Source organism: Anas acuta, chromosome 5 (assembly GCF_963932015.1).
Source record: "Anas acuta chromosome 5, bAnaAcu1.1, whole genome shotgun sequence".
In the NCBI taxonomy this organism is placed as follows: domain Eukaryota; kingdom Metazoa; phylum Chordata; class Aves; order Anseriformes; family Anatidae; genus Anas; species Anas acuta.
The window spans coordinates 32,418,714-32,444,684 of record NC_088983.1 but is presented as its reverse complement, the minus strand read 5'-3'; the positions used below and the strand labels follow the sequence as shown (position 1 = coordinate 32,444,684).

The following is a 25,971-nucleotide window of genomic DNA, read 5'->3' as shown; positions in this document are numbered from 1 at the left end:
GCACCTACATCTTTTATACAATAACTCTTGGAGTTCCTAAGGCTGTTAAAAGTAGACCTAAAGCCCATGACAAATTTGGGCAGGTATGCAAACAAGAAGATAGAAGTTCAAAAGGAGGAAATCATGTTCAGTTCTCTAAAGAATAGTATAAGTTGTGGGGGCATTTAAAAACAAAATGGGAACGTGCTGTAACCACCTGCTTGACACTTATGAGATGCCCATCTTCCCTGCAGAGGCTCATTTTCTCCCTAAGGTGTTAAAGCACCAGCCCTGGTTTAGTAGCAGAAGAAATCTTGATGTTTAGACAGAGCAAGATTTCACTTTTCACCCATTTCAAGTGGACGATTTTCATGTACTAGAGCATCCCAACAAGTCGTTTCTGAAGAGTCTTGCCGTATGGAAGAAACATCTATCAAACCTGCCTTCAAAAGCAGGATTCCTGCACATTACAGAAGACAGTATATTGAGAAAGAAGTTCTTTGTATGGCAGGCAGAACTGAATCTTAGTCAGGAAACCATTCTCATCTAAAAAAAATAAAGAAACCAAAAAGTTTCTTCTGTTCTCAAGTTTCAGAGAACAGTACCTATAAGCCACACAACTTTACTTGCCCAGCAGATAGATGTCAGGAGCTTAGCATGCTGAGCTTCTGTAAAACTGCTTTCCCCACTGACTTACTCTGAGAATGGGACTGTTTCTGTTTCTTAAGATACATGACAAAATTTATGAGTCGGAGAATTCACAAATACAGTTTTGTGCAAGCCAATCACAAAGACATTTGTCACTAGCCCCAAGGTGTACATGGAGCTTTTGAGGTTAGAAAGTTGCTGACACAATAATCAGGCACTTCCACACTGCCTAGGGCTGGACGCAACTCTAAAGGACAAAGCATTGCTCTGAAAAGCTGCCATACTAGAACGAACTGAAGCAAATTATAAATAGAGTGCATGGATATGGAGCAAAAACTACACAGGCCCAAAGACTGCCAAGTATTCACATTTTCAGAAGTCTAAAATAAAAAGATAGCCACTTGTTCTGCAGGATATTAAGCAACTCTAAAACATTTCTTAAAAATTCATATCACGCATATAGAGGAAAAATAAGGTAAATACATTCAGCCTTCTATAAACAGTACAACACATCTCTCCTTCTCTTAGCAAACACCATCACTGAGGTTTTACTTACCACTTAAGGAAAAAGCTGGCTTATTCCTCCTTGCTACATAGGGCAGCCCAGATCTAACTCTTTTAAATACCAGTGTCCATTTACTATCACTCACTGTCAATGTTTTGCCAATGACATCTTGAGAAAGAAGAAAAAAAAAAAAAAAGAAATCACAACTACTAAACTGTTTCTAGCTCGCCTCACCTAGCCTTGAAGAGAATTTACTGCACAAAGAGGAAGCGCTTATGACAACTCAGGTGCTTTCTCATGTCCGTTAGAAGATGACATCTGTAATCTCTCACTATTAAAAGAATACAGAATAAGACTTCCTTTTCATAAAATACATCAAATAAATGTTATGGGGAAAACACTTTCTCTACCTCCTAACACAACTTAACTATAATAATTCAAACTTAACTCCACCAAAATTTCCATCTGAGTTCTACACTTGTCACTGCCTAATATTTACCAATTTTGTTTCCAAAGGTAGCAAAGGTTCAGAAAGACAACGCACCTTGCACACCAACACCAGCTTTTACTGACTTAGTAGGAAGGAGGAAAAAAAAAGTCTCAAAGAATAACGGACCTAATTAAAACAGAAATAAAAAACACGCCAAGAAAACCTACACGATACCTGGCCTCAAGCACCTGCCTCCTGTAAGAGTGAAGCTCCCAGCCTGGTGCCTCTGCTGGCTAGTTACTGCAACACACCAGCAGGGAAAGGTTGCTCTAAACAGATCAGACGCTTTCTGGAGTTTCTAGAAGTCAAACAAAGTATCTTAACAATCAACCCAGAAATAATACCAAAAAAAAATGACTTTATGCAACACTGCAAATATTAGAATTCCCCTTGACTTGACACACCTTGGAAGAAAATAAAATATCTTCATTATTTTATGGACAGAAAATACATACTGGTTGATAATTTCACAAATGCTGATGTTTCCTGAGAATGAAGACTGCATTCTGTTCCTACAACAGCCTCAATATAGGAAAGAAAGCACACAGGTTTACAGAAACCCTAAAAGCATTATTCTCCTTTACTCCTTAAGTCCATTCTCTCTTTAAACCCTTTAAGGCCTAATCTTACTACAGCCTCCATGATAAAATAAGAAACATATAGTGACTACACCACTAAGGGCAGATAACATTTATTTGAATTGAAAACCAAACCCTAAAAATAAACTTTTACAAAAACTTTACATGCACTTGGCCCTCCTGCTCTTCCTTCATATACACCTTTGTCTCCAAATCACTTCCAGAAAGGTGCAACTCCTCTTTATCTATCCAGTGTCCATCAACAAACCTCCCGTACAACCATAAAATGCCACTGCGATTAAAAGAAACCAGTTCCAAACATTGCGCAACAAATCACATTCATTTCAGTCCTTTTCACAAATAAGCACGGGGAGTTGAACTGAATGCTTCAACAATGCAGGTTGTAATGCGTAACTGATATGTTGGAAAACACTGCCTAAGGCTAACTGTCCTTGTCAGTTTTGTCCTTGGCGTAGTAGCATTACGTTTTTTGCTAATAAAAAATATTTTAGTCTATAGCTGTACTATACTCATTGTGCAAGAAAAAAAAAAAAAAAAGCAGTTTTAGGAAGTGGCTTCTTTTCAAATCAACCAACTTAGCTGAGAAAAAAAACAGCAAAGGAAAGTGTTTGCATCATTTCTAAGCATTAGACATGCCTTTCTTCCAGAATTCAGCCCAGTTCACAGAAGAGATTGGGTCCAAACAATTTACATCGGAGCTAAAGATCCATAAGGCTTTTTAAAAGCAGATCCCTGGATTTGATTCTCCTTACAACACTGATACATTTGGAATAAGTCAAAATATTGTTCCTTCAGCCGTGAGGTCATTCTGCTAAGGTAAGGAGAACAGAGCACAGCAAGTGAAATCCACAGGTCCTAACAGCTGGCCTAGCAAGTTATGCTGCCTATTTAAAAGTAAATCCAATTATTTTCACAGATCAACACACTCAAGTGATTTATCGTACTCTTCAATGATGGAAGGCATTAGTATGGGAATTAAGAGAACGCAGCTTTATTTCCAACTTTGCGGCTGACCCACAATATTAATACTTTTTCCATCTTCCATTTTTCTCCCATTGTTTCCTAAACAAGATTGACGTTTAAACATTTACAGTGCAATCTAAAATGTGAGTGTTGCTCATCTGGACACACTCGAGTACCTTCATTTGCACTAGCTTCAGTGCAAACAGTGCAAACTTCAACTATCATCAAACATTCCCATAACAACAAAAATTATCTTGAGCCAATGGTTCCCACAAAAGGGGTGTACCCTAGCACAGTGAGATTTTGATTTCAGTTGGGAAAAAAAAAATGAATCGAATACAGCAATATCATCTTCCAATTTCCATTTCTAAATTGTGCTTTTAGCTTAACAGAACAGGTTAATCTGTTCTCTTATAAAAATTCATTAGTGAATTTAATCCCTTTTCCCAGCTCCGAAATAAGACACCTTAAAGGGTGCTAAATAAAACATCCTAAATCCCCATCATCACAATCTGATGTTTCCCCCACCTTTCCTCCAAGTATGAAAGGGAAAGGTGGTAGGCTCTGAAATAACTACTGGCGTGTGAGGTTACCCAGCAAGTCAAAACATGCAGGAGCAACTAATAACCAACTCTTGGCATCAATAGGGGATTTTCAAGGAAATACTGTAGTTTAACTGCCCATTTTCTATCTACAAGGTTGCTTTTCAAACAGAGCAGGCTATTTTGGAGATACAAGCCAAGGCACATGAAGATTAAAGATGCATGCAGCTAGGCTCCATTCAAAAAGTTCTCCAGCTGCCTCCAAATCTGGCTTAAATACCGTATGAATTTAAAAATCAAAAGTTGAGCCAGTCATCGCTAAAAGAGGGGTAGCAGGAGGAAGGTGCGGACGTCTCTTTTTGTTTTATTTTTAATGGCATAAAAAATAGTCATTTGTGTTTCCCAAATTAAGTTACTCCAGTGCTTATGTATATTAGATATGCAAAAATGAACTTCACAAACCAACAGTAAGAAATCTAGATGGAGTTATTTTAAGAGGAGAATGGGAAATCCAAGTTTAGATGCAAGTATGGGTTTAATCAAGATTTAGCATTACAAAAGGTTTGAGAAAACTTAGCAATGTTTCAGTCATCATATGCAAATGAGTAACATCAATTTTGCAAAAAGAGTTTGGGGCAAAAGATGCAGCAGGGAGAGATGCGTGCACTTTGCCTATCTCAAATCATCTGTACAACATTCGAAATTTGTTTCAGCCTGTACATCTTGAGAATATGGAAGATGACGACTTAATGAGAAGTCATTATATTCACATTTTAACACAATATTTGGATGCAAATTAAATAAACGTCAACGATTAAAATAGTAAGCTCACAGAGATCTCTCAAACCTTCACCTTCTGAACAGGTGCTGTTCACACTGATCAGAGGGTTCAAAACATCCTTATGATTCACAGAGGCAGCCAACTGGACGTAAGGAGGAGTTACTTTTTGACAGGGAAAACTGAGCGACTACATCAAATTATCGAAGAAACAACCTACAAATTGTCAATTCTGGGAGGGGACAAGGCTAAATGTATCGCTACATTTCATTATTAAAAGCGAACTCTGGGAAGGCACAAAATTGTTTTTCATATATTTTAAGACTGCTTTATAAGCAGTTGGCATAGACGGATGCTATAGTTACATGGAAATTAGCATATCTATCATTTGTGCCATTTACTTAAAAAAAGATAGGTGCTCAGTAATAAGTATAGCTCCAGATAAACAACTGGAACTGAAAATAAGCCTCACCTGCTTCAAGTTATTAGTTACTACACATTCAGATGGCATATTTGCACACCGCCTCCATTACTGACAGAGTAACTGGCATTTTAATGTGCCCTTGATGGAGCTTAGGGAAAGGAAGGATTAGAAACTCCAGACAAAACTGACAGAAGTGACTGACTTCATTATTTATTTCTGTATTTTGAATACTAAAATTCTCATGGACTTCAGTGGGTATACCGAAAATATACAGGCATATCTTGCCTACCTTTTTATGAACAATACAGATGCATTTTTAAGTGCGTTTTCCTCCCTGTTAAGTGTACCTGCATCCCTCCTGCTCCCCAGCCCTCTTGCACAAACTCATATTCCTCTCACCAAGGCACAGCATTTCATGCTTATGGAATACAACAGAACATGTTTTGGGTACAAGTTGCTGATAATGTGTTCAAAAGGGCTCCATGAAAATTCACCTTTACTATAGATGACAAGCATGCAAGAAGAGCAGACTCACAGGAGGCATTTATGCATATTGCCAATCTTTTTAGTACTCAGTCATGGTACCTGGAATAAATATAGCAACATTAATCCCCTTCCTGACAATTTTTGAAGACTTAACAAGTTTCCTCAATCAGTTTAAACCTTAAACCTTTACACTTATTCAACCATTAAAAAAAAAAAAAAACATGGTTAAATTACACTACCATTCTTAAAATCCCCTCCAAAACTTCCTGTCCCATTGTTTGTTATTTAGTGGCAAGGTTATAAGGAATCTTACCCTAAACATACAGGATTTGGAATAATCTTAACTACCCCAGGTTGCTGTGAGCTTTAAATACAAGCAGAAGTCAGTAGATTTGCCTATTCATAATGTTGAATTGATAATGAGATGATCTTGCTTTTCCAATGTGTGTTCTACCTGGTGATATTCTACAGTTTCAACTAGTCTCCACAGTAAAGTATGTTACTCCCTCCCCTCTGAAAAATAAATACACAAATATCCTTATGCTAACAACTATTTTTTAGTATGTTTTCATGTAAGAGTACACAGCTCTTTAAAATCAAAGGAACAAAAGGTATCCACTTTATTCTTTCCATGTCAGAGAAAATGTGTATGAATACAAGTCTAGCTTTCACAAGACTGTTTTCTTGAAGATTAAATGAATTTCATTGCAACTTAACTACAACAACAGACATTTCCAATTTATTTTCAAATGCAGAGAAAACAATGCGTTATTTCTTAAGTAATATAGTAAAAGGGTGATGGTGATAGGCATAAGATCAAAAGATCCTATTCCTGCGAGCTTTCTTCCACATTTAAGACAGAATGTTTCTACAACTTTTCCAAGAAATTGTGATAAGCACAGATGTAAAAATTGCTCTATATTTGACATGATATTGCTAAAAAGCGTGTTTGCTGCCCGCTTCTTCCTTTACATTTTTTCAGTCGAATAAACATGACCTCTTCCTTGTCACTGGAATAAAGTACTTTTATGATACATACCGAGAGATGATACATCTGAAAGAGCATATTATCATTTTTAATTAACTATGCAAGGAGAGAAGCAGGGAAAATGTGTTACTTAAAGACGAACAAGGAATGTAACCTTATATTAGCCCTACTTTACTGCAATTTTTCAATAGTGTCACTGATATTAATCCAACCCCAAATCAAAACAACAACAAAAAAAAAAAGAGTACATGTTGCTAAACATCCTCATGGAAAGATTCAAGAAGCTGTTTCTACTGTAAATAATATATTTAACCTAAATAAAAACTGAATGGATACATGCAATCATGTGTAAACTTTTAGAAAACACTGCCAGGAGAAGACGCTATTCAAGAACACACGGAATGGAAGAGCGCTGAAGACAGTATTACTTTCTTATAAACATGCAAACACAACATTGTTTTAAAAAAGCATAATAAAAAACGAAGCCACACAGCGACATAAATCATATTTAAAACCCAAGTTTAGATTTTCACAATTAAAATCATAATTAAAACTTTTGCAAATAAGTTAATGATTTTTTTTTTTTAATTAAAACAGGCATGTTAGGGGTAGGTTGGGAGGGCAGAGGTTGGGGTGGAACCTGAATATCAGTTTTAAAAGAAACACAATCAGGATTTCCAAACTGTAACTCTGACATTTACAGCTGAGGAACAAGACTGTTAAACTGAATTCAGCTTTCCGCCCCAAGAATGGAAAAGTGAGGTAAGCCCAGTTTAGAGCTCTGTAATAACAACAAAGAGACCAGCAGAGGAAAATAATTGTCTGAAGGAGTCACGTGTACTGCTCTCTACATGCAAATTACATTCAAGTAAGTTTTTCTCTCTTTGAAGCATCCTCCCTATGATAACACAATCAGCATACACCGCTCCGTCATCTTGCAGGTGAAACGAATCAAAGCATTTATTTTCACCACTTTCAAATTTTCAAAACCCCTACGAGTATATGACATACCTCGTGCTGTAGCAGTTTAACCCTGCATCAGCTAACAAATTTCTTTAGGTTTAAGCCTACACACAGCATTAGCCTATTTGCTTTCTCTTTGTACTTTGCCAGATCTCTCCAATTTCACAAACTTCTGAACAGAGCTGTCATTATTAATTCTCAGCAAGAAACCCAAGCCACTATGAATCATTGCAGTGACTGGCACCAAGTGTCGGCACTACTCTCACAGAGCTGCAGAAACGGAGAGAAATCCTAAAGCAACTGAAAGCTTTTAGCTAAGCTACCACTGAGTCGGTTCTTGCACTGTAAGTCTTCATGCAACTTTATTACATGAGAGAGCAAAGAAAAAGGGTACATTAGGCTCGTATAACATTTCAGAAGCCAGAAATATTTCAGCATTCTGCTTTTGTAACATCAGGGTCTCAGCTCCACGCCACAGTCTCAGAGAAGGGATATCACACAGGCTGGAGCTTTAATATTTCACACTTCATTAAAAGCTGATAAAATAGTGACAATAATGCCTCCCGTAACTGTCCACAGTGCAAGCGTTAGGCCCTCAGAGTTTATTCATTGGACATTAAACATCAAGACTACTTACTTGGCTCTAAACAAGATTACAGAGAACAAACATCATACTTTCCTTTTCCCTCAAGAAACACACTAGACAGTACCAAGAATTTATTTACTATACAAAATTGCACATCTCCCCACCCAGTTTGAAAATTAAATTGTTGGATAATATTCTCCCCATAAAACAATTGATAATAATTATTTTTCCCAAAATAAGAAGTAAAAGCGAGAACAGAAGAAGGCTTTGTTATCGTCTCTGTAAAGCTGCTTAACTCTGCATTGCCAAGCCACAGCTGTCTATACAACAGATTCCTACAATTAAGAGGGTGTAAGCATTTCTCTGCATTGGGAAGTTTTTGTTTTATTTTTTTTTCCCTCCCTCCTTCATTCTCCTTCTAGAACTCATTTACCACAATCACTACAGTTTAGCACCCATACTACTTTAACAACACTATCTTCTGGGACGCTGGCAGCTCCATGGTCTAATGGTAAATTAACGAATTTAAGTATTAAAACTTCAACGGCGAGAGAAGGTCACTGTCCTATTGATAGCCAAAACTATAAAAAGACTGAAACCAAACTGTGACCTCATATTTACTGTATTCTGTGTGTGGTGGAAGTAAAATCAGAAACTTATTTTTCAGTCTTTTGGAAACATAGCCCATGTTAATCCCCATGAACAAGTGTGCTTCGGCGCTCTGAGCTGTAACTTTCAGCTGTGTACAAGGAAGATATAGCTGTGTGGGTTTTTTTTGTTTTGTTTTTTTAAATGGATCGTTTAAAGCAGTGTATCCACTAACATGCATTTCATAACGTAACTTAAAAGTTATGAATCAGTTTAAAAGTTACAACAAGATATTTTCTTATCTTCCACTCACTATCGCACCGCCTACCCCTGCTGATCATGTGAACTGGTAGTCAATATAATTTGCTTTGTGGCATCAAGGCAAGCTAATTTTGAAATTATCATGGGCCTCCAGAGCTTACCAGAGAATTCTGAGGCTGCTTGCTGTGAGACACAGCCACATGCAGAGGCTCATGCTGGTTTTAGAGAATAAATCATCTTCAAGAGAGACATGCCATCACAACAGCAAAACCTCAGTTTTTGCTGAATTAGTATTCTCATTAAAAAATCATTTTCTTTATTATCCTTACATGTTCTTTTCTAGACTCATTGTTCCACTACTAAAACATACTATAATTTTTAGTAAACAAAATTTCTAGATAAATGTTAATCACTGACTATTCCTTTTCTTAGGAAAGGCAGTTGTTTCAGTCTGGGAAAAGGTAATTCTCAGAGCAGATACAGATAATGAGTGATGAACGGAGGTATCTAGATGTGACACTGATGGGTAACTATATCCTCACCAATGCACACATTTCAAAATGTTCCCCATCTTCAAAAGGTGTAAGCTCCTGACCCTAGCAACTAACTTAATTTGGTTCAGTTACTGACCCAACAGCAACACAATCAGGGACTTCTAAAGTTTTTCAGGGTTTCTGTGTACAAAGTTTTGTGTTTTGCTAAAAAACACAAACGAGAACAAGTTTTCAGATGTCTCTGATATTTTTCTTCCTGTTACCCACAAGATGCATCATCCAGTTCCACAGTGTTTCTATAAATCATTCAGTTATAATTATTAATAATACTTAAGACCTATTGAAGAGAATTCCTACAAAATAGCAAATGTAAGACAATCAAAACGCAATTTATCGTGGTAAAAACAAGAAACAAGTCTCCAATTCATCTCTTAGGTACCTAAGCTAACATGTAGTTAGTTGGGCTTGACACAAAGAAAAATTCCACCATACTCATTTGGAATTGCACAGTCTGGACCAATGAAAACAGAATCTGAAGATCTGCCTAAAGCAGGATGTTCTGGTTTAGAATAAGTTTCAAAATAACAATAAAGGAAGTGACAAAATTATTTCATTTTCCCAGCTCCCTTAATACAAACCATTAGTTTCGATGCTAGGTAATTTGTTGTTATAGCTTCCACTGATTACAGTAGTTGCTTGTTTGATAGACTTGCAATAATTCATCCTATCTTTTGTTGAGAGAAATCAAATATAAATCCCAAATGTCTTTGCCCATACTTATTTTTGCTCTTAAAAAAAAATAGCAGCACTCTTGGAAGCTGGGAGAATATACATCTTTAGAAAAGTGTGTTAAAAATACATCTCCCTACCTGTTTCTCACTCAGAGCTGTGATTTTGGCTTGAAGTTCGTGAAGCTGTTTCTTCAAATCAGCATTCTGATTAGAAAGAAAAAATATCTGTGAGAAAGATATTCCATTTGTTAACATAGAGTAGTAGCAGGAAGGTGTTTTTTTTTTTTTTCATATTATACTACAGATACAGCACCTCTGGATGTACAGCCAATAAAATTCAAGAGGCTCAACAAAGCCTTGCTTTAGTCACTGAGTGCAAAAACCATCAGAGGACCTTTCTAGCACTCAGAGAGACAACTCAGTTTGGAATTCAGATTTCATTGAACATCCATTAGTGCTCACCACAATATAAAGCACATTTATACATTCCATCAAGTTTACAAATTAAACAAGAAATGTTTGTCAATATATAATGCAATTGTATCATATTGAATGCAACAGTATGTCCCCTAAAGCACACTCACCTATGCTACTTATGCAAAGACGTTATCATGCATTTGACTGTGTTGAGCATCAGCAACCATATCTATTAAATCTTAACTGCTACACATGCCAAATGAAGGCTAACATATCTAAGTCTTCATTTCCATGTATTTTTATGCCTTAGACTATATTTAAGAGAATTACATCTGCCTTAGCACATCATTCATATCAGCACTTTGCTTACAATAGCACTTTAAGTTTAAGATTTAAAAGCAATAAACATCACTATAAAGATGCAGAGAGAACACAATTTTTACCAGGACTATTTCTTTTCTACTAAAAATAAAATTTAAAAAAGATTTGCACTCAGTTTAAAGCCTGTGAAGCTTTGAAGAAATGTGACAGGGAAGCAAACTTCTCTGCATTACTCCCCCCTATCATTTATGTTGTAAATTCTTTACACTAGAGGATGTAGGTTTCTTGTGTTACACAGAAATATTAGAACATGAAACTAATATTGTTATAGGAACTTCATGCTCAAGACAACTTCCCCATTTTTATATTTATCCACAATTTCAAAATGTGTACCAATCTCAGCTCAGTTATCTCTGGATAGATCTCTCCAATACAAACACAATCCTAGCAAAACCAGATATTGACCAGTCATCCTCCCTTTCTCTGGATTCTAGTTAATGCATTTTTTATCCCAGATTATTAAGAGCTTGGAATCAGGGACCAGATTCATTCTTCCTGGCTTCATGAACTTTGCATGGCTTTTTGCAGCCCTGAGCTGCCTTTCAATGGACACGAACAGAAAGCAAATTACTCTGCAGGCTAATCATTAGCAGACTAGCCCAGCAAGTAAGAGCAGCAGACCTTTCCCAAACCCCTTCAGAATAAGGAAGTTCTGGCAAGTAGATTTTCCAATACTATCCTACTCCTCCCTCAACACTTCTGTCAGGGGTCTTTCTGTACTTGACAGTTACAAAAAGCTGTCTTCCCACTCCACTGAGATCAGAAAATATGTACGCAGAAAATTACAGCGCATTCAGTGTTGTATGGGAATGGAAGCACTTAATAGCAAACCTGAAGTGAGCTGCTTTTCTTTATCCCTGTACTCAACATTTCACACTGGTTAGACTAACTCCACGTAACTCCCCATTCAGATAACTAGAGTGCTTAATTGCTGTGCAATTCAAGCAAGTCTCTTTACCCTGTCACTGGGAAAGAGCTGACTTCTGTTGCCTACACAAGGAATCTAGTTATCCAACTTCAGTAGCTCTGGAACACCACAAGGCCTGGTATCCACTCTTGAGACATCACAGTGCTGAAGTTGGATATCTAAGACTGTATTCAACCTGAATATTCTATTCTTCATTTGGACAAAATTTATTGGAAAGAGGATCCTCTCCTTTTATAATTCAGACAATAAAAAAATGAGTGGCAGTTTTTGTAAAGAAAAACTTCTAGAAGAACCAGAAACTTACTTAACACTTGTACCACAGCCTGCAAGAGCCCCTTGATTTAAACTTCTAAAAATGAGACAAAAGGCTCCAAGAGTGTTGGTGAGATTTTTTTGTTTAGTTGATTTATCTGCAGGGATTTTTTGTTTTTCTTTTAAAAGAACAATCCAGTCATTGCTTAAAGACTTGCTCATAATAGCTTTCTTCTAAAAACTGTGTTAGCATGGAAGAACACGATGATGAAATATCTAAAATTCCCATGCACTGTGATTCTCTGTATTTTTTATGGTAAATAATACAATACAAAAAGAAATAGTTACCTGCGGATCTTGCTTCATTTGGGCAACCAGTTTCTAGAAAGAAAGAGATGCAATGATAAAATGAAAATTTTCATTAAGGATCACACTGAACAGCTTAAAAATCAACAGTTTTGGAGAACTTTAAAAAAATACACATTTCATAGCATTCAATAGCTAGGCATAATCCATGAGGAATTCAATATATATAATTTCCAAACCTATTCTTATTAATATAGTAAAACTATCACTCTAATCCACCACTTTTTGTTCCCTCTCCTAAACACTTGAACAAGTGATATTTTTTTAGGACAATTTAAAGCAGCTGGGTAAGCTAGTCTAACAGCAATGCCTCCTGTAGAACTGCAGCCTCCTTTGCCTGCAGCCACAAGCAACACAAATCACAGAGAATCACTGCAAATACAAAAGCTGTTTGTGCACTCAAGCACAGAACGTCTCAAGTACTAAGGGAACGCCTGTGTGTTGGCTTGGCTGGTACCACATGGAAGACCCATGTTCAGAAGTATCTCTGCCGCTTTCCTCCTTCAGTCAGAGATTGAGATCATTGCAGAAGAGATGCCCTCCACATCCAAGGGAAAGCAGACAGATGGCTACCATTCACTATTCTTCCTCCTTCATTTCCTTCAGGCAGCTGCAGGAAGATGCTGCCTATTGATAAGCAGGGAAGTTATCACGCTGTCACGAAAGAAAACAAGAGCCCACAATGAAGGGGCAACAAACCACCACCACCCCCAAATTTCTTTTCTGGTTACAGCCAAGTCTCGTCACATTACGTTGTTCTTGGCACATGAGGAAAAAACACAGCAAAGTCTGTACTTTCTTCTCCATTGACTCATCAAAATCAGGAAAAGGAGTGAGGAACAGAAAGAACAAACAAGAAGAGCATTTAATTCTACCTGCATTGATGGGGCTCCGAGAATTCACTTTGTCAATGATTTTTAAAAGTTTATTTCATTTCACATTCTAAAAGTGGCATTAATCGAAAAAGCATAACAGGGGAGCAAGTCTGAGCCAGACCGCAGGTTTACCTGCTCTAACATCTTTCTAGTACCAGCCAATAGCAAACATGACCATCAGTAGGAGTACTGCAAAAGTGTATTTTGCATCTTTTAGAAATTTAGATCTTGGATGTCTTCAGAGATGGTATCTTAGGCTCAATAGCTAGTAACAAAATTTTCTTCCATTATTCTGCCTTAATTACTTTTTGAACTCAAGAGAACACTCCAAATTCTGTAACAATATGTTCCAAAGTTACTGTAGTACTCCTGGGTAAAGGGACCTCCTTTTTCTTTTGAATCTGCCTCCTATTACCGTGTGCATGAGGGTCAAACGAAATTATGGAGAGCCATTCTTGACTGTTGCTCTATTCATCTTCTTCATACCACATTTTTCCACGTTTCATTCCTGGTAAGTCATCTCTTTCAGATTGAAAGTCTCCTCAAGCACAAGTCATTCCATTGTTTTGTTCACTCTTGGCACACTTCCCTGTACTTCTCCAGTTCTCCATCACTGGGAGAAAGAGGGATTAAAACTGCATGCAACATTCAAGCACTCTGTACCACAAGAACTGCTTGCTCAGTGCTAATTCAGTCTGCTCTTACAGATGCAAGATGGGCAGTTTTTCCCAGGCGCATCTCTTGGCATTTATCTACACTGAATATTATTGGTTCATCATTCAGTATCATGGGATGTGGAGGTGCTGTGTTAGCCTTGCACTGACGTTCTTAGCTCACTTTTCCTCGGTTCTTTCTGCCACATCAGAGTTTGCCAAAAAACAGATCAGTTTGTCTTGACACATACAAAGTTCTTGTAGAGACTCAATCACAGGAAAACATACTCAGTGGCCGTAAATTGTTCATAATGTATTGCTAAATTTATGGATGATGTAATACGGCATCATCCAATAAGAAAAATGTTTGCTAAAGTTAAGATACTCTGTTCTTTTTGCTAATAAATGAAAAGAGAAAGGATGCTTTTGGTTCTTTCCACCCATCAGCTCGAAGAGTCATCCATGAAGCCCAACCCTCCTGAGAGAATAGCTAAATAGAGCGCCTTTCACACCTCTTGTGATCAAAAACTATGAAGAGCAGACTGCTTCAAAATAATCTCACTCAAGTCAACACAGTAGCAGAATAGAGTTCTGCTAGAGTTGATGCATCTCTTCTCAGGACAAGCAATATACCTTGGCTATGAAAGAATTTTAATATTTAAATTGTACTTCAATATAGTAAGTGACCTGGTCAGACATCACTTATAGAGGAACCTTCAATCATCGAAACGGAACAAAGAAGCATCTTCTCCTAAACAGCTAAACACCTTCTTTGGGTCCTCACTGGTAGTAATTTAAGATACACTCTGCCAAACAGGCAGCATCAAAGCTTCTGACAGAGTTCTGAAGGTGAACTGGAATAGGCAGGAAATAAAGAGCTATTCTACGAACAAATTTCAATCATACTGAGCATCACTGTCTACAGCTACATACGCAGTTATGACAAGTGACATGCTGCATCAGGAAGTTAGGAGGCTCTGCTCACACTGTGAAAAGCTGAACTTCATCACAGACACCTGTCCACCAGGTACAAAAGGAGGACAAAATATAACTGTATGAGTCTTAGCAAGCTTTAAAATAAAAAAAGTCCTTGGAAAAAAAAATAGGTAGATGATGACAAGTGAGACAATTGTCCAGAAATCCTGGGGCACTGTCAAAAGAAAGGATATATTATATTTCTAGTTGAAAGAATTAAAATGTAAAGATAAGGTAAGATAACGATAATAAAAAATTGAAATGTATACAGTACAACTCAAACATTTCATTTGAAGATTTTTAATATTAAAAATTGTTGCCTCAAAATTTTGGTTAGTTTATGAGTAAAGAGAAATATAGATACAAAACTGGTAAATTCTGTTATATGAATACAAGTATTTCTAGTGTTCTGATCACCACATAGCAGATAACATTAAAGTACTTACTAACCTTAAACATTTTAATGCCTGCAGTAATGCCATGTGTAATTTCTGAGTTTTATTACCCTAATAACAAAGCTTCACTGAAGTTTTGAAGGCAAGGGTCTCGGAGTTTGAGGAGAGCAAAATATTGTCTGTAGTTCTGGAAATTCATCCATAGCTTTTTATCATTTTTCTCCTCAGCTGAAAGTTGTATCTTTATTAAAGCAGATGAAATTTCATTTTACTAACCCACCCACTCACGTTCTTGCACTACGCTCATCATTGCAAAAACTACTGAACAAGTCATCTGATGACTTGTCTAAACAAGTGTTCTAGGTAACTTGGAAACATTTTACAAAATTTGCAAAACCGATCAGCATAACTCATTGTAAATTTCTTTTATCCATTGTGCAACAGTTTTCAGTTTCAGCTGTCCAGAAGAAATACTTGAGAAATGTCTTTCAAAAAGGCTTCGCTGATAAATTCAATATTTTAGACAGCAGCTACTCTGTTTATAACAATTTTGTCTCAATACTTGTTTGAATTAATATGCACATCCTCTTACCTTTGCTTGGAAGTTCCTCCAACATATTTTTCTCATTCCAACTTAACACTGAAGTTGGCTTTAGAACATCAGAAAACCCTTCCAGACACAAGTTACTGAACACAGAGTTTTCAGACTGTTTTTCATCACTTCTACAAAATATCCAAAAAAATCCCCACCCACAGCCTGATATGTAGATTTTTTCACATTTGACAAAACAACAGGTGGTAGGGTCAAAATACAGTGAGTATGAAATTCTAAAGCAATTCCAAGCTTGTAAGACAATTACTTCTATAGTTGTAATGGTATTACTCAATACCACCATTAGTTGTAATAGTATCTGTAATAATAACATTGCTATTAATTAAAAATATAAAGCAAGAAAGAATACAAATTACCTGGTGAACCTGAATTTCCACTTTCAGAGCCTCCTGTAGAGTCTGCAGCTCCATTCTCTACCTTCTCCACTTTCTCTAGATGTGTCTTTGCTGATTCCAGTGCCTTTAGTTTCTGGTTTCCTCTCCACAACAGCGCTATAGAAAAATAAATGTTTTGCTTTAGTTCCTGAAAGACAAGTTAATTTGAGAAAAAAAAAAAAAAAAAAAGTATAACAGAGCAGGAATTCAGTGAACTATATTCAGCTGCAGCTTCCTAGTCTAGAAAAAAAAAAAAAAAGTGATCTTTCAATCACAAGAAATCTAAGAGCTGTACAGAATGCCTTTCTCGGGAGTAGTTTAGCCAGATTACTTCTCACATATCCCAAAGTTGACATACTTTTATCCTAGCTTGCAGGCAGCTATTTCCTACCAATATTCCATTGTAGTTGCATATTAAATTAGAAATTTGGCTACTGAAAATGTTTTAAAGAAATCTGTATAGAGAAGAAAATATTCTTGAGGCTAAAATTCTGTAACCCTAATAGCAATAAATTGTTAACCAGAATGTACTGCGTTACCATACTTCCATGGGACTTTAGAGCTGTTCTTAGATGGGATGGTCTGCATGTAATCCCACAGAACATTAACATGCAATGCCTAAAGTTTGTGCTGAGTTAGTCATTTCATATTTTGAAGGAACAGAAGACAGCTATAATGATTTTTAATATCTTGTGCCTTAAGTTTAAAATCCTTTGCTGTTTCTAGGTAGAATTCCAGTAGGTATGAGTTTACCATCTTCACCTGTACTTCAAACAAATGAATCCCCCTAACCTCTGACAAAGAAAAGCATCAACATCAAATTCCTAGAAGCCTCAAAATCTAGACAAGTAATTTTTATTCAGAAATACGTTAAAAGCATCATGATTCTGAATCTGGATTAAGATTCCCTTCTGTATCCTATGTGTTCAAAACACAACAGAACTTGTGTAAAAATGGATGAAAATATATACAAATATCTATATAGAGATGAGAGATATATAGTAATATATATCTCTCTATATTACTATATATATATATGTATAGTAATTTGCTGCTGTACTGGGGAACAAGCAAGCCAGGAAAAATGCATAAGCACAGAATAACTCAGAAAACATTATATACCAATCTTTCCATCCAGACATCACACATGAAATTGTTGGAGTGTTAAAGTAATTCCAATTTTTCATCTTTTGAGAACTGCTCACAGTTATTACACAGGTATTGTCAACTAAGAGGCCTACATAATGGGACTTCATTGTTTTCAAAAGGCTAGTGACAGATTAGATTAGGCATGTAGACTGTAAAAAGAGAGTAATTCATTTAAATTAGAGAATTTTATTTTAATATTGTCTAAATACAGTATACTGAAGTGTTGGACAAGTCTGAAGTCCTTAAAATAAAAAGTGGTGGGTTTGTTGGTTGGTTGGTTTTTAAATTAGCCTTGTTTCTCTCTCCAAATATCACATTACGAAAGGAGAAGACTATCAAGGGTTTTTGTAAAAGCATTGTATTTAAATTCATTCTTTTTCAGTGCTGTCTGCTGTTAGCTGGAAGTTACTTATTTAAATAACAAAGGCCTGATAAGACTTTCTAGTCAACACATCGAATGACCTTCTACAAGAGTCTCTCCCACACGTGACAGAAGAGCTAGAACAGCTGCCTTTGCAGCACTACTCTCCATAAAATCGTAATTTGTATCAAGGGATACATGGAAGTTACATATAGTTCCCTGTTCTATTACCACAAACCTTAATGAGAAAACAGAACCCTGGATTATTACTTCCAGTCACAGACAAGAACAACAACAGCGTGCATTAAGTCCCTATCACTGCAGTTTCAAAAGAAACGGTACTTCAGAGAACCACGTGGGAGAGTGACTAATGAAAACTGGATCCCACTGCAGAGGCAAAAAGTCTTTCACAAGCCCTGGAAATTCCATTTTGAGGTAAAGATGCAGGCAGGCACAAACAAAGTTCTTCTCAGGGCGTCTTCCATGAATGAGATGGCACTTGTGATAAACAGCAACTATCATCCTATGGCTTCATGCTAACTTTAAAGAGCAAAACAGACCAAAAAAAGTTGTCTCAACTGAGAACGTAAAAGATATACATGATTTTAATACACCTGACTGTAAAGCCTAGTACAAGTTCACGGGAAAAATGATGTGGCACTTCTGAGGAGTAAAAAAAAGACACCAGACAAATGCAAAACTTAATCTGACAAGCAGATATTATAAATATTATAATATTGATGGTTCATAAAAAAAAATCCAACTTCATTTCATAGCAGCTGGAAATATTTTTCACAACTAATCTTTAGAAGTTTAAGGAAAAAAAGTGATAGTGCTTTGTAGAAGCAAGTGGCTGCTCAGCCTAGCCATGTTTACACAGTTGTAGACAGGAACACGGGTAATTTGCTGCTGTACTGGGGAACAAGCAAGCCAGGAAAAAAAAAAAGGCAAACAAAAAAACAATTCTAGTAATACACCCATCATCAACTCACTCCACCTGACATTATTTGTTACAATTTCAGATTTTTCTTTTACTGTAATTTTAAAGTTAACAGATACTAAGACTTCATAACTACAAATATGTTTTTAATATATGTGGATTAGAAATAGGTAACACACTACAAAAAATCCTGTAGAATTAAGTTCAATACATAAAATTGAAGCCTCCAAGAAAAGATGAGAGAAAAGATTTTTATTTTTTTTTAATTAAAGTTTTTCTGACTCTTCACTCTCTTTCTACTCTCCCTCCCTCCAGCATTCCCATTACAGCAACTTGCTTTGCAGCGTCATTTACTTCCAGATGCCTTCTGCTGGCAAAGTTACACGGAAGGACATGTTAAACATGGGAAACTACCTCCTCTCTTCAAAAACTAGGTGTCTCATACGTAAGGAAGAGAAATTATCTCTGCTCCATCAGCAAAGGCCCCACAGTAAAGCACAATCTTTTCGCAATCACCTTCTCCCCAGCTGCTGTAGTTGTCACTAGCAGCACTACTGTTTTCCTTTGCAAAAACAGGACCAATATTGGTGATTACGGGAATTGTGCTAAGTTGCAAACAAGATGCTATACATTTGGCATGGCAGCCGAGCTGCAGCACACATCACCATCACTTTAAAGATGAGGAAACAGGAAAAGGTCAGTGAAGAATTTATCAGGAGGTTCTGAAGTGTCCTGAGCATCCAAATCATTACCGGGGATTGGAGAACAATCTTTTTAAAATAAAAAAAAAATCATTTTAAAATTTGTTTATGTTGCCAATTTCTAAAAAAAAATAAAATAAAATATATACGGTTGTTACTCAGCTGAAGCACTCTAGAACACACTTCTTCTGTAGCTTCCCTCCCCAGGCAGGAATAACTATCAAGTTATCCCCGTCTGAAATTCCCCTGAAGTACCTTAAACACTTTGCCAATGTTAATTAAAAAAAAAGTGATCATTCTTTACATCCAGCAAGTCCTAGATCGTTTTTTTTCTGTTTTATGTAGAATACGTCTAGAAATATATGAGGGCAGCTGGTTAAATATTGGTTGTATTTCCTTCAAAAGCAGGTACAGAACTCCCTAAACAAGTGGTCACATGTTTAAGTGCAAAAATCCTCAATATTCTTAAGCTTTTTTTTCTTTCAGATTCAACTTCCAGGGGAGATTTAACATCTCAAGAAGAGTGGCATTATAAACTAGCTACAATATCACATCCTAGGATGTATAAAATTATCCCTGGATTAATCATAAAATATATTGCATTTTCCACTTTACTCTTATGACAGTAGAATTATTATTTTAATTAAAAACCTTGTAGATGATTGAAATTGCATGGACGGGTTGGTCTGCAAACATTCTTCATCCCATTAGTTTTTAAAAAGAAAACATGAAAATGCCTTGTTCAGTGCTAGAAACTGCGACTTCCAAAGGGAAAGCAGAGGACTGGGGAGTACTCGCATCTCTTGCACATACAGACATACTTCCAAGCCACAACCAGGAGGAACACCAATAACGAGATGTAAATTTGCCATTCCTTGGATTAATTTCAAGCTTTGGAGGCAGCAGTCCTCCATTCAATTTCCTGCAGGCTCACATTTGTCATAAACGATCCCTTATTTCTAATGTGATTGCTTCAAGACTTAAAATCTCACAGTCAGAAAAAGTACCACAGCTCGCCTCAGTTAAAGCAGCACAAATGTTACATACTTATAAAAGCACCGAAACCTTAAACTCTGCAAGAGTCATGTAAGTGCATTAGTACCTCTCCATTATTATTCCAATTATAAATATATATATATATATATATATATATATATATATACACAATCCACTTCAGAAACTCTAAAACATCACAAAGCTATTTAAACTATGGCTATTTTGGAAAGTACACTAAAAACACAGCTTATGTAACTTATACTCACACACACAAATACAAAAACAAAAGGTAGGACAAACACAAAAGCCATGAATTACCTCTCTAATTACTTCATGGAAGGACCCTAAATAACTTAGAATTTTAGATAGAAGTCTTTTGGCACCCAAAATCCCTTCAGATAAATTTTTCACGTTGTACAGGAAAAAAAAATAACATTATTATTTCTGAAAGATGAAGTTAAATATCTACTGTACTTACAGACCCTCAGGCCCAAATCTCAACCCTACAGTGAATTTATTTATAGGACTGGGGCTTCCATCTGTAACATTTACTTTTTAAGATTTAATTTCTGAATATAAGAACAGATAGGATTTCAGTTTCAGTAAACATCAAATTTTTCCAGGAATGCATGCCAGCTCTGTGTCATCTGTTCTTAGGTAAGCCATCCCAGCTCAGGGAAGGGGCACTTACCAGTTTTGAGGAAGTTATTCCCTTCAGCTCTCTACCCCCTCCTGCAAAAGAGAAAAAAAAATAAAAATTGTAACAAACAGCTTAACTACAATTTGAAACAGATAAAGAACATTCAAAAGTTTGGAAAGATTTGGGTCTTGTTTGTTTTTTCTGATGTAGAAGCTAGCCAAGAAATACCACTTCGAAAGAAAATCTGTTTGACATGGGAAGGGAAAGACGAGGAGACCTACAATTCTAATATGGATTAAAATACAAATTATTAGAGTCGCTAGAGAATAATGCACGTACAAGCCTTCCCAGCTCTGCCAAGGCCTGTGTCCCTCTCCCCTGAGGGAAATCCCTTCTCCATCACTTTATTAAGACTCAAGTCACAAGCCTGTCAGATGTCACACAGATGTACGACGAGGTTGCCCACCCCGGACGTTTTGGCACCTCCTCTGCCAGAGGTTAGAGCAGCACAACAGAGGTGGTGAAGCAGGTGGCGTGTCAGTACAGCTCAAATCCCCGAGCATTAACGTAAACCGAAATCAATGACAGTTTAGGCTAATATGCTAGGTCATGAACCACGTAGGCTGAGAAGGCACGCCGCCCGTGTCATGGGGGGAAAAACAGTAAGCAGCAGAAAGGTGGGACTTCTTAAGTCATCCACATATGAATCATAAAAACTTGTGAGTCAGAGTCCTCAAAAGATAGCTAAAATACAAATGATACCTCATTTGTTCAATTACTTTGCCTGACGCTAAAAAAACCTCCAAAACACTCCAATTTTCTAGTAAAATACTAGAATATTGGTCTATTTTAAGCTGGGATCCACAGCCAACAAGATATTTACAGAAATGTTTCTATCCGCACAGAAGTCACCGCAGAGCTGAAGTTCAAGCCCCTGGCTCATAAATAAGTTGGAGCCCTAGTGGAAGCGTTCAAGGCCAGGCTCGATGGGGCACTGGGCAACCTGGTCTGCTGGGAGGTGACCCTGGAACTGGGTGATCTTTGAGGTCTCTTCCAAGTTAGACTGATGTGTGATTCTGTGATCTCTCACTCTGCAGAGGCCAGCAGAGGAGCCGGCACGCACCAGCAGCGTTGTGATGAGCACCAAGACGAGAACAGAAAATGGGAGACCTACAGCTGGCTGTGACTGGGATTGTCCTCTCCCAGTCTCGAAGTTCATTGTGCATTTTGACAAACAAGATTTAACAAGATTAATCTTGTAACCTTCATTTTAGAGAAGTTTCAGATCAGTATAAACAACATCCATCATGGTAGGATACGGGCAGGGAAGGATGGCTTGTTTGGAAACTGCAATCAAATTCAGGGCGTTTGTTCTGGACGCTCCAGAACTTGCAACACCCTCACTATTGATAGTTCCTGAGGAGACAGCCTTGATTCTCAAACCCCAGTCGCTTCCTCTCCAACTGAAAACTTCACTTGTCACCGCCACCTCCTACCATTTATCCGTGATTTTATTGGTCCCAAAAAATCTATAGAGGAAGCTCTCTAATTACAGAAGCACTAACTGTGCCTCTTCAACAAGCAACTGCAACAACTGCATCTCCCTGCTATTAAAAAAAATCTCCCTGCTGTAGGTGACCAACTCTGGAAAGCTAAACAAAACAGTTGCACTACACATCTGCAAATACAGTCCTAGAATGATTATTAAAAAAAAAAAAGAAAAACGCCTATTTGCTTGAAGCATGAGTACATACAATGTGAAGAGAATACAGCCACTTGGAAATAACAGTATGATTAACTGCTCCTTCCTTCCTTTTATTTTCCTCCCCTATCAACAGAGGGGCCCTGCCTTCCTCCGGGCTGGATCCCTCTCCCTCAGCTGACACCGAGAAGAGCTCCAGAGGGCTGCAACCCCAGGCTGGGAACCCAGGGGCTCCCGAGGACAGAGTTGGGCACACCAGGAGTCTAATCGTGACCCTCCGAGTGATCTGCTGTGTTGCCTTGGAGAAGTCACTTAAAGAGGACCTAGACCAGGAATGGAAATACATCTGCATCCTCTTCTGTATATGACTTACTACAGGTTTTCTTCTTAAGTGCTGAAAGCAGGTCAATGTTTGAAAGTCAAACCTTCAACAATACAAAACACTTCAGTTCTGCCCTCATGCAAGTATAGTATTTTTCCTGGCATCTCTGCCTCATTTAGCAGAGAGGATAAGCTTAAAGAATAAAGCATCTGAGTAATTTCTTCTCATTCTGAGTTTTCACTTTGCATGCCTTTTTTTTTTTTTAATTCAACATTTAAGCTCTACAGCAAATAAAGAGTTGGTTCCCTCATAAGCAGCGCACTAATGAGAGATGTAGAAAAACTTACGCCTGATACAAGCAAGTTTTCTTAAACAGGGGACTGAGACAGAGAAACGAAGAACAAACATCCCAGTCTGGTAACTCCAAGCATCTTGAATGGACATAGGCTTGCCATTGCTTTTAATATTTTGATAGTATTCTACACATTAGCCCTTACAACAACCTGTCAAGTGGTTAAGTCCCTACCACTTTCTACACAGAGGACTAGTTAGCCTAGATGATTCTGACTGATGTTTTGCTTTGTGTTTCTTTGTACCACAGAATTATGAAAAGGATCAGAAGGTATGTATGGATACAGCAGTTGTCTTAAACAAGACATGTCCAAAAGATCTGCAGCTATGGTCCTCATGGAAGGGGAAAGGCAGATGCTTGCTGCTCAGGCCACTGTAATAGTCCTGTAAAGGGCAGCAGAGAGACTGTCAGTGGAGCCTGCTAATTAAGAAGCGTGCTATATTGATAGGATACAGTCACCTGATTCAGGTACCTTTTTGATGACCTGCACCATCAGTGAATAGATACAGAAAGGCCTGAACTCAGTATTGCTGACAGCCATTGCATGAACAGATTCGAGCAGAGTTTCTTTGGCTAAACGACTTTGATGATGCAATAGAGAACCTGAAGTCAGGATGCCCCTCCTATTTCCAAACCAGACACAGATTAAGTAGCAGTATCAGAGGTGTCAGGTGCTGCTCGCACAAACATTCTTACTAGCAGTCACTGCTGAGAAACGAAGGAACTGTCAGTCCACTTCCTTTCACGGACAGCTTATTTGAAGAACAGAATTTAACTGTACTTCATAAAGCCATAATGAATTAGTGGAGCATGACAATTCAAAATCCCAAATTGAAAACTTGCCAGAGAACAGTTTACAACCAACTAAATCTGCAGCTTGGTTCTCAACAACTCTTTGTATTCATGGCTACTGGAAGGCAATCCAAAATAGTATTAATGGAAGAAGCACCAGATAAAATCTGCTTCTACAGATGAAATCACATCTCTTGTTCACAGCAAGAGAAGATACGCAAACTCACATCACCTCTTACTCCCACTAAAAAAAAAATCACACCAGAGAGTTAAAATTAAAATACACCAGGGAGTTAAAATTAAACAGCTCACAATCACTCATATTAACCTTTTTTTATTAAACTGTTACTTTAATTAAATTGCATCTAACTGGTCTGAATGTCTTAATAAAAAGTAACAAGTCACATTTTTAAACACATCAACTGGATTCTCAAAGCTTGATTGCACGTGGCCCTCAGCAACCTGATCTGAGGCTGGCCCTGCTCTGCACAACAGGGCAGAGCCAGATGACTTCAAAGGTCCTTTGCAACTTTAATTATTTTACAAATCTGTAGTCTAACATTAAGGGATGTATTAGTTTTTCAGCTCCTTTTCCTACGCAATATGTTTTTGTTTTGTTTTGTTGTTGTTGTTTTTTAACGCTCTTGGTATGATTACCAGAAAATGCCTCACTTGTATCCAAACAAACTTTATACATATATATAAACACACTTGAAGTAATTAAAAATAAAACAGAGGACCTTAACCTTTACAATATTTCTAGACAGCATATTTAAGGGAAAAAATACTCCACTGCTACCAAAACAATCATATTCTGCAGATCAACTTTAAACTGTAGTCTGTAAATAAGGAGAAAAGTTAAAACACAAAACTCCTATGCCTAAGGCTTGATAGCCCCTGAGGACATCAGAAGAATTACACATAGTGGTTACGCATCTTAGTGTGTAGTATCTGACAATTTAAGACTATTTAAGACTACAAAAACGCTAAGTGTCTGTATGTTAAAATGTTTGGGTACATCAGGCAGATTCTTACTGTGACCTTAAAGTTATACAATAAAATTTATGTTATCGTAAGCAGAGGCTCATTTGGGAAAAAAAAAAAAAAAAGTGAGAAAACCAGTCATGTTTAGCCATTTCTGGCTAGTATTTTTCCTAACTCTGAGAGCTAGCACAGGTTACTGTTACGCCATGCAACTTTAATCAGGAACTTTATATACACATATCACACTATAATATTTAAATTATTTTTTTTCCTTTCTCAATAGGGCCTCTGATTTGTTCGCTGCACAGGATGAACTCAGACAAAAAGGACTAATTATTGCGCAGAGGAGGTTTTAAGCTTGCCATTCTCGCACAATTTATAGCACAGCTTTACAATATTAAGGTTGAAGAAGAGAAAATCAAAAAAGTTTGAAAAGAAATCATAAAAGTTTCTTTACCGTGATTTGCAAGTCCCAAAGAGAAGTCGTACTTGTTAACAGGATTTCCACAGCCTCCAGAGAAGCCAGGCCAAGCAGCGCCCAGAAAGGGCTCTTCTGGAATACGTTTCCCCAAAACTCATGCTGTAGGGGACACGTTAGCACCACTGGGGGTGAACAAGAGGCCTGCTGCCCAGTAGCACGAGCTGTCCCACCAGGGCTGTGAGGGCTCCTGTCAGCCCCGGCCCAGGCGCCCAGCAAGGGACTGGGATCACTGGGAGCGCGCTGAGGGTCCCGGCCAGGCCTCAGGCCTGCTCGCCTGCCCAGCTCCCCCAGATCCCT

At 37.5% G+C, this 25,971-nt stretch overlaps 1 protein-coding gene across 6 annotated transcripts in view; it reads right to left on the bottom strand.

The window, feature by feature from the left end:
- The window catches only part of PHF21A (PHD finger protein 21A), a 139,373-nt gene that overhangs the window by 86,163 nt on the left and 27,239 nt on the right, over positions 1 to 25,971 (bottom strand). For 4 of the 6 annotated variants that reach the window (XM_068683814.1, XM_068683810.1, XM_068683812.1 and 1 more), the window contains exons 2-5: positions 21,093 to 21,133; positions 16,237 to 16,371; positions 12,352 to 12,384; positions 10,164 to 10,250 (exon numbers count right to left, since the gene is read on the bottom strand). In XM_068683814.1, the coding sequence (XP_068539915.1) occupies positions 10,164 to 10,250; positions 12,352 to 12,384; positions 16,237 to 16,290 (174 nt within the window). In that variant the 5' untranslated portion in view covers positions 16,291 to 16,371; positions 21,093 to 21,133. The remainder of the gene's footprint in view (positions 1 to 10,163; positions 10,251 to 12,351; positions 12,385 to 16,236; positions 16,372 to 21,092; positions 21,134 to 25,971) is intronic. The other 2 variants (XM_068683818.1, XM_068683813.1) reach the window with 1 other exon arrangement.